This window comes from Pristiophorus japonicus, chromosome 23 (assembly GCF_044704955.1).
Source record: "Pristiophorus japonicus isolate sPriJap1 chromosome 23, sPriJap1.hap1, whole genome shotgun sequence".
Lineage (NCBI taxonomy): Eukaryota > Metazoa > Chordata > Chondrichthyes > Pristiophoridae > Pristiophorus > Pristiophorus japonicus.
This window is the reverse complement of record NC_091999.1, coordinates 42,097,159-42,111,200: the sequence shown is the minus strand read 5'-3', so window position 1 is coordinate 42,111,200 and position 14,042 is coordinate 42,097,159. Positions and strand designations below refer to the sequence as shown.

Below are 14,042 nucleotides of genomic sequence, written 5' to 3'. Positions count from 1 at the left end.
CTAGTGTTTTATATCGCTTTAGCATAACTTCCCGGCTTTAGTACTCTGTCCCTCGATTTATAAAGCCAGGATCTTTTATGCTTTATTAACAGCTTTGTTAACCTGTCCTGCCACCTTCAAAGATTTATTAAAATCTTTAAATATTTCAAAAAATGGAGCAGAAATGGAGAGTGGTCAGGGAGCGTCTGTAAAGAAAGGAGAAATGGAGAGTGGTCAGGGAGCGTCTGTAAAGGAAGGAGAAATGGAGAGTGGTCAGGGAGCGTCGGTAAAGCAAGGAGAAATGGAGAGTGGTCAGGGAGCGTCTGTAAAGGAAGGAGAAATGGAGAGTGGTCAGGGAGCGTCTGTAAAGGAAGGAGAAATGGAGAGTGGTCAGGGAGCGTCTGTAAAGGAAAGAGAAATGGAGAGTGGTCAGGGAGCGTCTGTAAAAGAAGGAGAAATGGAGAGAGGTCAGGGAGCGTCTGTAAAGGAAGGAGAAATGGAGAGTGGTCAGGGAGCGTCTGTAAAGGAAGGAGAAATGATGACTGGGCACGAAGCTCAATTTTAAAATTCTCATCCTTGTTTTCAAATCCCTCTGTGGCCTCGCCCCTCCCTATCTCTGTAACCTCCTCCAGCCCTACAACCCTCCAGGATCTCTGGCCTCACATTCCTGGTTTTAATCACACCACCATTGGTGGCCATGCCTTCAGCTGCCTCGGCCCTTAGCTCCAGAATTCTCTCCCTCCTCCTTTAAGACCCAAACAACAGAAGAAATAGGAGCAGGAGTCGGCCATTTGGCCCCTCGAGTCTGCTCCGTCATTCAATAAGATCATGGCTGATCTGATCATGGATTCAGCTCCACTTCTCTGTCCGCTCCCCATAACCCTTTACACCCTTATTGTTCAAAAATCTGTCTATCTCCACCTGAAATATATTCTGTGACCCAGCCTCTACAACTCTCTGGGGCAGAGAATTCCACAGAATAACAACCCTCTGAGAGAAGAAATTTCTCCTCAACTCTGTTCTAAATGGGCGGTCCCTTATTCGAAGACTATGTCCTCGAGTTTTAGTTTTCCCTATGAGTGCAAATATCCTCTCTGCATCCATCTTATCGAGCCCCCTCATTATCTTATATGTTTCAATAAGATCACCTATCATTCTTCTGAACTCCAATGAGTATAGGCCCAACCTATTCAACTTATCTTCAGAAGACAACCCCCTCAGATCCTGAATCAACCTAGTGAACCTTCTCTGACAGCCTCCAATGCAAGTATATCCCTCCTTAAATAAGGAGACTAAAACTTACACAGTACTCCAGGTGTGACCTCACCAATACCCTGTACAGTTGCAGCAGGACTTCTCTACTTTTATACTCAAAACCTCTTGTAATAAAGGCCAGCATTCCATTTGCCTTCCTGATTACTTGCTGTACCTACATACTAACTTTTTGTGTTTCATGCACAAGGACCCCCAGGTCTCTCTGTACTGCAGCACTTTGCAATTGTTCTCCATTTAAATTATAATTTGCTTTTCTATTATTTCTGCCAAAGTGGATAATCTCACAGTTTCCCACATTATACTCCATCTGCCAAATTGTTGCCCACTCACTGAGCCTTTGCAGATTTTGTGTGTCCTCCTCACAATTTGCTTTCCCACCCATCTTTGTATCATTAGCAAACTTGGCTACATTACAATCTGTCCATTCATCCAAGTCATTAATATAAATTGTAAATAGTTGAGGACCCAGCACCGATCCCTGCGGCACCCCACTAGTCATTGTTTGTCAACTGGAAAATGACCCATTTATCCCGACTCTCTGTTTTCTGTTAGTTCGTCAATCCTCTATCCATGCTAATATATTGCCCCCAACCCAGTGAGCTTTTATCTTGTGCAGTAACCTCTTATGTGGCACCTTATCGAATGCCTTCTGGAAATCCAAATACACCACATCCACTGGTTGCCCCTTATCCACCCTGCTCATTACATCCTCAAAGTACTCCAGTGAATTTGTCAAACATGATTTCCCTTTCATAAAACCATGCTGACTCTGCTTGATTGAATCATGCTTTTCCAAATGTCCCATTACTGCTTCCTTAATAATGGACTCCAGCATTTTCCCAACGACAGATGTTCGGCGAACTGGTCTGTAGTTTGCTGCTTTTTGTCTGCCTCCTTTTTTGAATAGGGGCGTTACATTTGCGGCTTTTCAATCTGCTGGGACCGCACCAGAATCCAGGGATTTTTGTGAGATTACAACCAATGCATCCACTATCTCTGCAGCCATTTCTCTTAAGACCCTCGGATGCAAGCCATCAGTTCCAGGGGACTTGTCCGCCTTTAGTCCTATTATTTTACCTCATACCACTTCATTACTGATAGTGATTGTATTAAATTCCTCCCTACCTATAGCCCCTTGATTATCCACTATTGGGATGTTTTTAGTGTCTTCCACCGTGAAGACCATTACAAAATATTTGTTCAACGTCTCTGCCATTTCCCTGTTCTCCATTATTAATTCCCCAGTCTCATCCTCCAGGGGACCAACATTTACTTGAGCCACTCTTTTCCTTTTTAACCCTCTTTAATATGTGCCTCTTTGACCCTCGGAGTCAAATTCTATCTGATAATGCTCCTGTGAAGCACCAGGGGCCATTTTACAGAGTTATTTCAAGGCTGAGATAGATACATTTTTGGTGTTTGGGGAATCGAGGGATATGGAGATCGGGCGAGAAAGTGGAGTTGAGGTTGATGATCAGTCATGATGTTATTGAATGGTGGAGCAGGCTCGAGGGGCCGTATGGCCTACTCCTGCTCATAACTCTTATGTTCTTATGGCGCTATATAAATGAAATTTGTTGTTGTCTATAAAGGAAGGAGAAATGGTGATGGGTCAGGGAGAGCATTTGATCAGAACTGGGAGATATGGCAGATGGACAGCTTCTAGGGAGCGACAGAGTGAGGGAAAGGAGAGAGAGAGAGAGACCATGTACACAAGAAATGAACTGTAAAGTTGGGTGGGGAAGAGGAGGTGGGGAAGTGACAGCAGACAAAAGGAGGCACAATGGGAGAAGGGAGAGGAATAAAAGACACATAGAAAATAAAAAGACTTGCATTTATTTTGCACCTTTCACCACCACCAGATGCTCCAAAGCCCTTTACAGTCAATTAAGTTATTTTTGAAGTGTAGTCACTATCGTAATGTAGGAAATGCAGCAACCAATTTACAATGTGATAATGACCAGATAATCTGCTTTACTGATGTTAAGGGAAAATATTGGCCAGGACATCGGGGATAACTCCCCTGTTCTGCTTTAAATAGTGCAATGGGACCTTTTACGTCCACCTGAGGGAGCAGACGGTGCCTCGGTTTAACATCTTATCCAAAAGACAGCACCTCCGACAGTACAGCAGTCCCTCAGCACTGCACTGGAGCATCAGCCGAGAGTTTTGTGCTCATGTCTCTGGAGTGCGACATCAACCCACAACCTTGTGACCCAGAGGCAAGTGTGTTACCCACTGAGTCACAGCTGACACAAATACTGACATAGTTACAGCAGGTTAGCTCAGTTGGAGATGTTAGATGATGCATTTATCAATGCTTAGATATTTTTCTATTCCTCAAAATCAGTAACATTTTGGAAGGTTCAGGTCAAGGTTCACAGATTAACAATAAGAAATAGGAGCAGGAGTAGGCCATTTGATCCCTCGAGCCTGCTCTGCCATTCAATAAAATCATGGCTAATCTGATCTTGACCTCAACTCCACTTTCCTGCCTGCTCCACATAACTCTTGACTCCCCTGTAATTCAAAAATCTGTCTATCTCCCCTTTAAATATATTGACTGACTCAGCCTCCACAGCTCTCTGGGGTAGAGAATTCCAAAGATTCACGACCCTCAGAGAAGAAATTCCTCCGCATCTCCGTTTTAAATGGGCGACCCCTTATTCTGAAACTATGCACCCAAGTTCTAGATTCCCCCACGAGGGGAAACATCCTCTCTGCATCTACCCTGTCAAGCCCCCTCAGAATCTTACACGTTTCAATAAGTTCACCTCTCATTCTTAGAAACTGCAATGAGTACAGGCCCAACCTGCTCAATCTTACTTCATAAGACAACCCCCTCATCTCAGGAATCAACCTCGTGAGCTTCTCTGAACTGCCTCCAATGCAAGTATAGCCCTCCTTAAATAAGGAGACCAAAACTGTACGCAGTACTCCAGGTGTGGTCTCACGAACACCCTGTACAATTGTAGCAAGACTTCTCTACTTTTATACTCCATTCCTCTTCAATAAAGGCCAACATTGCATTTGCCTTCCTGATTACTTGCTGTACCTGCATGCTAACTTTTTGTGTTTCATGCACAAGGACCCCCAGATCCCTCTGTACCGCAGCATTTTGTCGTCTCCATTTAAATAATAATTTGCTTTTTTATTCTTTCTACCAAAGTGCATAACCTCACATTTTCCCACATTATACTCCATCTGCCAATTTTTTACCCACTCACTGAGCCTGTCTATAACCCTTTGCAGATTCTTTGTCCTCCTCACAATTTGCTTTCCCACCTATCTTTGTATCAGCAGCATATTTGGCTACAGTGCACTCCGTCCCTTCATCCAAGTCATTAATATAGATTGTAAATAGTTGAGGCCCCAGCACTGATCCCTGTGGCACCCCACTAGTTACAGTTTGCCAACCTGAAAATGACCCATTTATCCCGACTCTGTGTTTTCTGTTAGTTCGCCAATCCTACATCTATGCTAATATATTACCCCCAACCCTGTGAGCTCTTATATTGTGCAGTAACCTTTTATCTGGAACATTACCGAATGCCTTCTGGAAATCCAAATACACAACTGCTACTGGTTCCTCTTCATCCACCCTGCTCGTTACATACTCAAAGAACTCCAGCAAATTTGTCAAACCTGATTTCCCTTTCATAAAACCATGCTGTCTCTGCTTGACTATTATGGTTTTCTAAATGTCCTGCTACTATTTCCTTAATAATGAACTCCAGCATTTTCCCAATGATAGATGTTCAGCTAACTGCTCTATAGTTTCCTGCTTTCTCTCTCTCTCCCTCCCTTGTTGAATAGAGGTGTTGCATTTAAGGTTTTCCAATTCACTGGGACCTTGCCAGAATCCAGGGAATTTTGGTAGATTACAACCAATCCATCCACTTTCTCTGCAGCCACTTTTAAGACCCCAGGATGCAGGCCATCAGGTCCAGGGGACGTCCACCTTTAGTCCCAATAGTTTGTCTCGTACTTTTTCTCCAGTGATAGTGATTGTTTTAAGTTCCTCGCTCCCTGTGACCCCTTGATTATCTATTATTATTGGGATGCTTTTAGTGTCTTCCACCGTGAAGACCACACAAAATATTTGTTTAAAGTCTCTGCCATTTCCCTGTTTAATCCTCTCAGGGACCAACGTTTATTTTAGCTATCTCTTCCTTTTTATATATCTGTAGAAGCTCTGCCTGTATTTATATTTCTTGCCAGTTTACCCTCAATCTATCTTCTCCCTCTTTATTATTTTTATTAAGTCAATACTTAAAGCCACACAGCAGAAGGAAAGAATGTTCCATAGAAACTAGAATTGTCTCTTCTGAATTTCGATCCTGTACTTACAGTGATGACTTTTGTAAACTCCTTTTGCAGGGTGTTAGAAGGGGAGGATTTGAAGAAGGGAAACTCAAACTAAACATCACGTCATGATCAGATAGAGTCACTCGATTCATCAGGACTTGAATTTCATCGGCCTTTGAATGTGGAAGGAGAAATGTTTGTTTATTCTGTCTGTGGGGAAAGATTACAAACATCAGTGTGACTGAAAAAGCACTGAGACACACACACCCGAGTGAGAGTGTTTCAGTGCACTGATTGTGGAAAGAGCTTAAACCAGTTACACAGCCTGAAAAACCCTCGAACCATTCACAGCGGGGAGAAACTGTAAACGTGTTGTGTGTGGAGGAGGCTTCAACTGATCATCCAACCTGGAGAAACGGAAGCACACCCGCACCACGGAGAAACCGTGGAAATGTGGGGACTGTGGGAAGGGATTCAGCTACCTGTCTGCGCTGCAAATTCATCAACACTTTCACACTGGGGAGAGGCCGTTCACCTGCCCCGTGTGTGGGAAGCCATTCACTCAGTCATCCAGCCTGGTGAAACACCAGCTTGTTCACACTGGGGAGAGGCCGTTCACCTGCTCTGAATGTGGGAAGGGATTCATTCAGTCATCCGACCTGCTGGCACACCAGCGAGTTCACACTGGGGAGAGGCCGTTCACCTGCTCTGAGTGCGGGAAGGGATTCACTGTGTCATCCAGCCTGCTGAGTCACCAGCGAGTTCACACTGGAGAGAGGCCGTTCATCTGCTCCGTGTGTGGGAAGGGATTCACTGTTTCATCCAACCTGCTGGCACACCAGCGAGTTCACACCGGGGAGAGGCCGTTCACCTGCTCGGAGTGTGGGAAAGGATTCACTCTGTCATCCAATCTGCTCAAACACCAGCGAGTTCACACTGGGGAGTGGCCGTTCACCTGCTCCGTGAGTGGGAAGCGATTCACTCGGTCATCCAATCTGCTGGCACACCAGCGAGTTCACACTGGGGAGAGGCCGTTCACCTGCTCGGAGTGTGGGAAGGGATTCACTGTGTCATCCAGCCTGCTGACACACCAGCGAGTTCACAAGTGACTGCAGTGGTTGGATTCTGCTATCATTGCTGCTGTTAATCACATCCCGACTGAATCGTGTCCATTCCGACAGTTGAAGTTTGTTTCTGATGATAATAACCCCTATAACTGGGCTGCAATATAATATTTGATGTTTCAATAACAGAGTGTGTCGACATTTAATATTCCAAGATAAGAGGAGACTAATTGATGTCCTGTTACTGACTGCACCATTTTGGGGCCTTTTCTCCTTTCTAACTCTGGATTTTTTCAGAGTTAAATGACGGCAGGTTATTTTAAAGTAAGAAATATTGTATGTTGATCAGTAATCTTAACTATTAGTTTGCCAAGTACAAACGCTGATCGTGATCATCATATGTGGGACTTAAATAAAATGACATCCCACCTCACAAAAAGAACTCGACCTGTCCCATCCAGTAAAAGAACCCACATTTAATGGACTAGAAGTAACTGAATCAGGAAATGTATTATATAACAATGTGTGTTTTTAAATTGTTCATTGAAATCAAAAGTTTTAAACATGAGCTTGAATCTATCAACTAGATTATGTGAAGGGAGATATTCACAATTAATAGACAAAATGGGAAGAGAATTAGTAAATAATGTGTTAGTAAAGAAGAGAAAACAGGAACCAAGGGATGAGGAAGATGGAGAACACAAGGAGAATCAGTTTAAATCACAAGGAAAGTGAGAGCTGACAGGATAGCTCAGAATAGGAGCCACAGCAAGGTTAGCAGGAGTAAACAGAATAGATATAGAAAGTGAATGGGAACACGATGTGGCTTACTGGAGGTATCATGTGTAGCCTCTGTGACATTTATGATGAATGTGATACAGAAGGGACTGGACAAGAGAGAGAGTAATCAAATCCCTTTGTTTATTCATGAAGAACAACTGAGAAAATGGTTTAGGACAACCAAGTCATAGGCTTTGATGTGATGCCGACAATAGGAATGGGGATTTTGGCTCGTAGGGAAGAAGAAAGAAGTGAAGATATTAGACCATTGGGATTGGTCTTGCCTTTGCTAAGGAAAAATGGAAATGAAACGAAATCTTGGCCGGTGTATAGGGTAGAACTGTTTGCAAGGGTGGAAGACTGAGATCGGTCCGATCCATAAGCAGTATGAGGAATATCCAAGATATCTGATTAAGAAGGGAGGAACTTGGATAGCACCAGATATGCAGTGTTGTACTCTGAAAGGGACAACATGGGTTTATAGATGCTCCAGCTTGTGGGTTCACCCTCGACAAAGAATCTCCAGAATGCCAGATTGAAATAAGTAAATGGGGTGAAGGCCAAACTAATACCGTGTATAAAGGAAAAGGACAGTATTGTGTGACTACTACTGTCACGTATATGACTGTGGGTTAAACCGATGCCCCATACTAGAACATCACTTTAGCTTGATTCCACCGAGGAACACATGTATCGCTGCTAAACATTGGTTCTGGCACATCAGCATGACACAACTTATCTGCAGACAAGACTGCCTCTGGAGGATGAAGCCATTCAAGTCATTCCACATATAGGACACTATATTCTCCTTGTTTCTGGCTTTAAAGCTCATAATTCAGCGAATTAGGACATCCCAGAAACACACAGTGCAAATGATATAGACGAATAGAGAGACAGAACAGGCAATCCCGAGACATGAGAATCAGGAATGGAGGAAAGTAGTATCTAATTAGATTGTTCCAGCTGGGATTGGTGATAGCACGGATAATAGCTTCAGGGATTCTGGTCATTGCATTATGCTGTAAGGAAGTCAATAAGAGACATTGAAAATATAAGGAAAGGGAAGGACACTGAGAGGAAACCAGGATTAGTAAAGACAAAGAAGGATATAAAACACTTTGTCAACATGTAATGTAACCCATAAAAAAAAACCTCTGGGACAGGTTGACACGTGGACCCTGGTTAATTCAGCTTCTGAAAGGGGTTTATGTTTAATTCATTCGATAGTGGGATAAATGTAGTTCATATTATTAGGGAGAGAGAGACAGATTTCACTGAGCAACAGCTGGTGTTTTGTGACCAACCAGGCTTCGATATTCATAATAGAATGGATTAGAAATATTGTTAGGATAAGTAAAGTCCAGAACTAGTGGTTTATGATCACCTTGGCCAGGCCACAATGCTTCTAAATGTGTTGCTGTTGTAAACTTGTGTCTCTGGACTATGCAGTAGCCAGAGACTACCATATTAGGCAATGCCGGCTCCAGTTTGATAAGAAAACAGTCTATAAATGTAAGCTTTTTCCTTTGTTCGTTAGCATGGAGATACCCGTGCCTGGTTACACGTGCTCCATCTGTGACTATATTCCACTTGTAAATTGTTTTTCATGCTGATGGTAAAGAATAAATTGATTATAAACAGAAGACTGAATTCGTTACTACTCAAGTGAACAAACAGAAGTTTGTATTGAATCAACACTTGGTTATTTTTTTTTAAGTTTGGAACTTCATAACTTCCTTAAGAATTAAAAATCCGTTAAAACAGCAAAATCATTAGTAAAGCTATCATTATTAACCTTGAATAAAACATAGCGTAGTTAATTTCAATAGCTCCAATTTAATTCAGACCAATATTTTATTAACTAAACAATACAGAACAGATAAAATAAAACAAAATAGCACATGCTTACAGAACACAGTAAATTACATCATTGTTACCTTCAGGTGCTTTTCCAAATGACTAAAAATACTGACTATGAGTAGACAAATATTGATTTAATTTGTTTAAATGTGAAAAAACAAAGTGCTTTGGAAATTTCAAACCACGCATCAGGCACATGGCAACCGTAACTTCAAGGCTGAAGCTTATCTTTTGTAAAACAAACTCGCCTGACTTTCAGAGTTGCACAGCTTGCCCCAGTCAAAATATATCCACAGCAGCGTCTTTAACTTCAAAATGTAAATCACAAAGATCCACTGCTACTAGTTCCACAATCTGAATTGAAATGAACATACTCAACACATCCACACTTCTGTAAAACTCCCAACATCCAAGACAACAAAGGGTTAAATGGCTTTGAGCTCCATGCAGAGAAAAGTGGGTGAAGCTAAAACAAACATAACAGATGCTTTTTTCAAAGACAGACTTTCAGACACAAGGAATACTGTAAATTCTTAAACAGTCATGGTCAGGAAAACTTCCACTCTAATATAATTCACCCAAACTTAAATTCCAGCATCCTTTCAGGTTCCTTTCACTCAGTAATCTTGTGCTTTATTTTTCTCGGCACAGACACTGACAGCTTCAGAGTTGGTTTCAACTTTAAGTTCCCCTTTTTCACCTTTTAAATTGTCATCTCAGTAACTTATTCTCTAATTCTGTTTTGTCCTTCCTTTGCTGAGATCTCGGCTGGGTTAACTTGCACCTTAGATCTTTTTCCCTCTCTGTCTCGCCTGTTCCTTATGCTTCTCCTCCCTCACCTGTTAATTTCTCAAGTCTGTGCACAGTGGTGGGTTGCGTAAACCAATATACGCTTCCCTTTGTCAAATTGGAACTTGCCCTCGTCAATTTGACTCTGGACCCAATCGACCGATTTTCAGTACGAGTCACCTTGTGGACTCGCAAGGAATGATGTCAAGTGAGTGGTATGGAGCAGCTTCACATGTTCATTGTTCCTGGCACACTCTGTCAGGTTAGCCATGCTTAGCAAACCCATCGCTCAATTACTGGTAGATTAGTCCTACATCTCCCAGAAATTCTCCATCCTCGATTGATAGCCTGGCTGAGTAAAACGAGTTGGCCAGAGATCTACGGACCCCAGTTCCACTGAACAAAATATTGATTAATTACTATCTGTCAAGTCAATTTGTTGAGTTTTTGGGTCTGCGCCAATTCGCCCTTTCACACCTAAGTTCAGAAAGCTTTCACTTAACTCGTATTGGTGACAGTAATTATATTTTATTCAGTGAAATTGAGACACTACTCTTCACCAAATCCCGCATCCCAACTCCCCTTGCACCTCTGTCTCCAACCATCTTCATCCCAACTCCTTTCACCCTTATTCTCCACCCTCACTGACCACTCCTCTTAAACCCCTCTCATCTTAGTCATTTCAATTGAAAGGAAACAGAGAGATTGTACCAGTCAGGATTTGAAAGATATTTACAACAGATTCTACAGGTTCTTGGACTTATGGTCTTTCTATATTCTGTCCACGCGATCAGTTAGATAACAGACATTCTCCTGTGAATACAGAGCTGGACTATTGGGCTCTGATGTGTTTACTTGTTCATTCTGGTGAATCTAAAGCTTTGCCAATTAATTGATGCGATCGGTCTACTTGTTCATCTTTTGTCAAATACATTTCCTGAGTGGATTCAAATTTAAATTAAAACTAGGTTTGCAGCCATGATGCTCTATTCACACATCGAAGGTGAGAGAGATGCTATGGGGCACACGCTAAGTTCAGCAGTGGAAAGCCTCTCCCCAGTGTGAACTCGCTGGTGTGTCAGCAAGTGGGATGACCAAGTGAATCCCCTGCCACACTGGGCGCAGGTGAACGGCCTCTTCCCGGTGTGAACTCCCTGGTGTGTTCACAGGCTGGATGGCTGAGTGAATCCCTTCCCCCGGTGTGACTGTGCTGATGAATATCGAGGTTAAACGGGGAACTAAATCCCCACCCACAGTCTCCACATTTCCACGGTTTGTCCATGGTGTGGGTATCCTTGTGTCTCTCCAGGTTGGACGCTCAGTTGAAGCCTGGTCCACACACACAAACACGTGTACGGTTCTCCCCGCTGTGAATGGTGCGATGTTTTTTCAGGCTGTGTAACTGGTTAAAGCTCTTTTCACAGTCAGTGCACTGGAACACTCACTCGGGTGTGTGTGCCTCGGTGCTTCTCCAGTCACACTGATGTTTGCAATTTTTCCCACAGGCAGAAGAGACAAACATTTCTCCTTCTATATTGAAAGGCCGATGATATTCAGGTCCTGAGGAATCGAGTGACTCCATCAGATCTTGGTGTGATGTTTGGTTTGAGTTTTCCATCTTCAAATCCTTTGAATACCTTGTAAAAGGAGTTTACAGATCTCATCACCATAAGTACACAAAAAAAATTCAGAACAGTAAATTCTAGTTATTATGGAACATTTTTTCCTCTCTTGTTCCTCCAAGGCTGTAAATCGCTGCCTCCTCCTTCTGCTGAAATCCAAACACATCGCACGTCTCAAGACATTTTATCCTCCATTCCCAGTTTTCCCCACCAACTATGGCTGGTTTCAGTTCTACACTCCCTCTCCTACTCTGATGGTGCTGACTCTGGCTGGGTTCCGTTCTCCTTCACTGGTTCCTCTCCCTCTCTTCCCCTAATGGTGCAGACTCTGGCTGGGTTCAGTTCGACACTCACTGCTTCCACTCCCTCTCCTCACCTTATGGTGCTGACACTGACTGGGTTCACTTCTGCACTCACTGGTTCCCCTCCCTCTCCTCCCCTGATGGTGCTGAATCTGGCTGAGGCCCTGAAGTTCCAAGCACTCTGTGTTCATTTAAAAGGTGACCACACATGCGCTCTATGGCTCGACGAACAGTGATAGCGGTGCACAGATCTGCATCGTACCTTTACAAAGGCTGCCAACCTGGGCCTGTTCCCGTGAAAAAGTCCCAGAGCTGCAAACGTGGGACCTCTAGGTTCTTAGTCAGGGTTTAGCACCAACACCAGTTACAAATGGATATGATCTCATAGCTATTACAGAGACATGGTTGCAAGGTGACCAAGACTGGGAACTTAACATTTCGGGGTACTTGACAATCCAGAAGGAAAGACAGAAAAGAAAAGGAGGTGGGGTAGCTCTGATGATAAAGGATGGAATCACCGCCATAGTGAGAAACTATATTGGCTCAAATGATCAGGATGCTGAAACACGTTTAGTTACCAACGGATGGCTATCTTTTCTCTTACACCCTTTCCTCCTCACTGAAATATATTTTTCTTGAGAGTTGTGAAATATCTCCTGAAATGTACACCAACCATCCTACACTTTAATCTATTTTCCCAGTCCACTTTAGCCAACTCAGCCCTCATCCCTTCATAGTCCCCTTTATTTAAGCTTAGTACGCTGGTTAGAGATCATAGAAACATAGAAAATAGGTGCATGATTAGGCCATTTGGCTCTTCGAGCCTGCACCGCAATTCAATGAGGTCAAAAGAACATAACATAAGAATTAGGAACAGGAGCAGGCCATCTAGCCCCTCGAGCCTGCTCCGCCATTCAACAAGATCATGGCTGATCTGGCCGTGGACTCAGCTCCACTTACCCGCCTGCTCCCCATAACCCTTAATTCCCTTATTAGTTAAACATCTATCTATCTGTGACTTGAATACATTCAATGAGCTAGCCTCAATTGCTTCCTTGGGCAGATAATTCCACAGATTCACAACCCTCTGGGAGAAGAAATTCCTTCTCAACTCGGTTTTAAATTGGCTCCCCCGTATTTTGAGACTCTGCCCCCTAGTTCTAGTCTCCCCGACCAGTGGAAACAACCTCTCTGCCTCTATCTTGTCTATCTCTTTCATTATTTTAAATGTTTCTATAAGATCACCCCTCATCCTTCTTAAACTCCAACGAGTAAAGACCCAGTCTACTCAATCTATCATCATAAGGTAAACCTGTCATCTCTAGAATCAACCTAGTGAATCGTTTCTGTACCCACTCCAAAGCCAGTATATCCTTCCTTAAGTAAGGCGACCAAAACTGCACGCAGTACTCCAGGTGCGGCCTCACCAATACCCTATACAGTTGCAGAAGGACCTCCCTGCTTTTGTACTCCATCCCTCTCGCAATGAAGGCCAACATTCCATTCGCCTTCCTGATTACCTGCTGCACCTGCAAACTAACTTTTTGGGATTCATGCACAAGGACCCCCAGGTCCCTCTGCACCGCAGCATGTTGTAATTTCTCCCCATTCAAATAATATTCCCAATTTTTGTTTTTTTTCCCCAAGGTGGATGACCTCACACTTTCCGACATTGTATTCCATCATGGCTGAACATGCAACTTCAGTAACTCATTCCTACTTTCTCGCCATACCCCTTGATTCCCCCTAGCAGTAAGAACTACATCTAACTCCTTTTTGAATATATTGAGTGAATTGGCCTCAACAACTTTCTGTGGTGGAGAATTCCATAGTTTCGCCACTCTGAGTGAAGAAGTTTCTCCTCTTCTCTGTCGTAAGTGGCTTACCCCTTATCCTTAGACTGTGATCCCTGGTTCTGGACTTCCCCAACATTTTTGAACATTCTTCCTGCATCTAACCTGTCTAAACCCGTCAGAATTTTAAACGTTTCTATGAGAGCCCCTCTCATTCTTCTGAACTCCAGTGAATAGAAGCCCAGTTGATCCAATCTTTCTTGATATGTC

The 14,042-nt window shown here is 43.2% G+C and overlaps 1 protein-coding gene across 1 annotated transcript; it reads left to right on the top strand.

Moving 5' to 3' along the window:
- Positions 1-6,080: 6,080 nt before the first annotated feature.
- LOC139235357 (zinc finger protein 239-like) lies at positions 6,081-6,685 on the top strand (the record flags this gene model as incomplete). Its single annotated transcript, XM_070866502.1, has 1 exon — positions 6,081-6,685. A coding segment is annotated over one exon (591 nt), but the record flags the coding sequence as incomplete, so codon positions are not given.
- Positions 6,686-14,042: the final 7,357 nt, after the last annotated feature.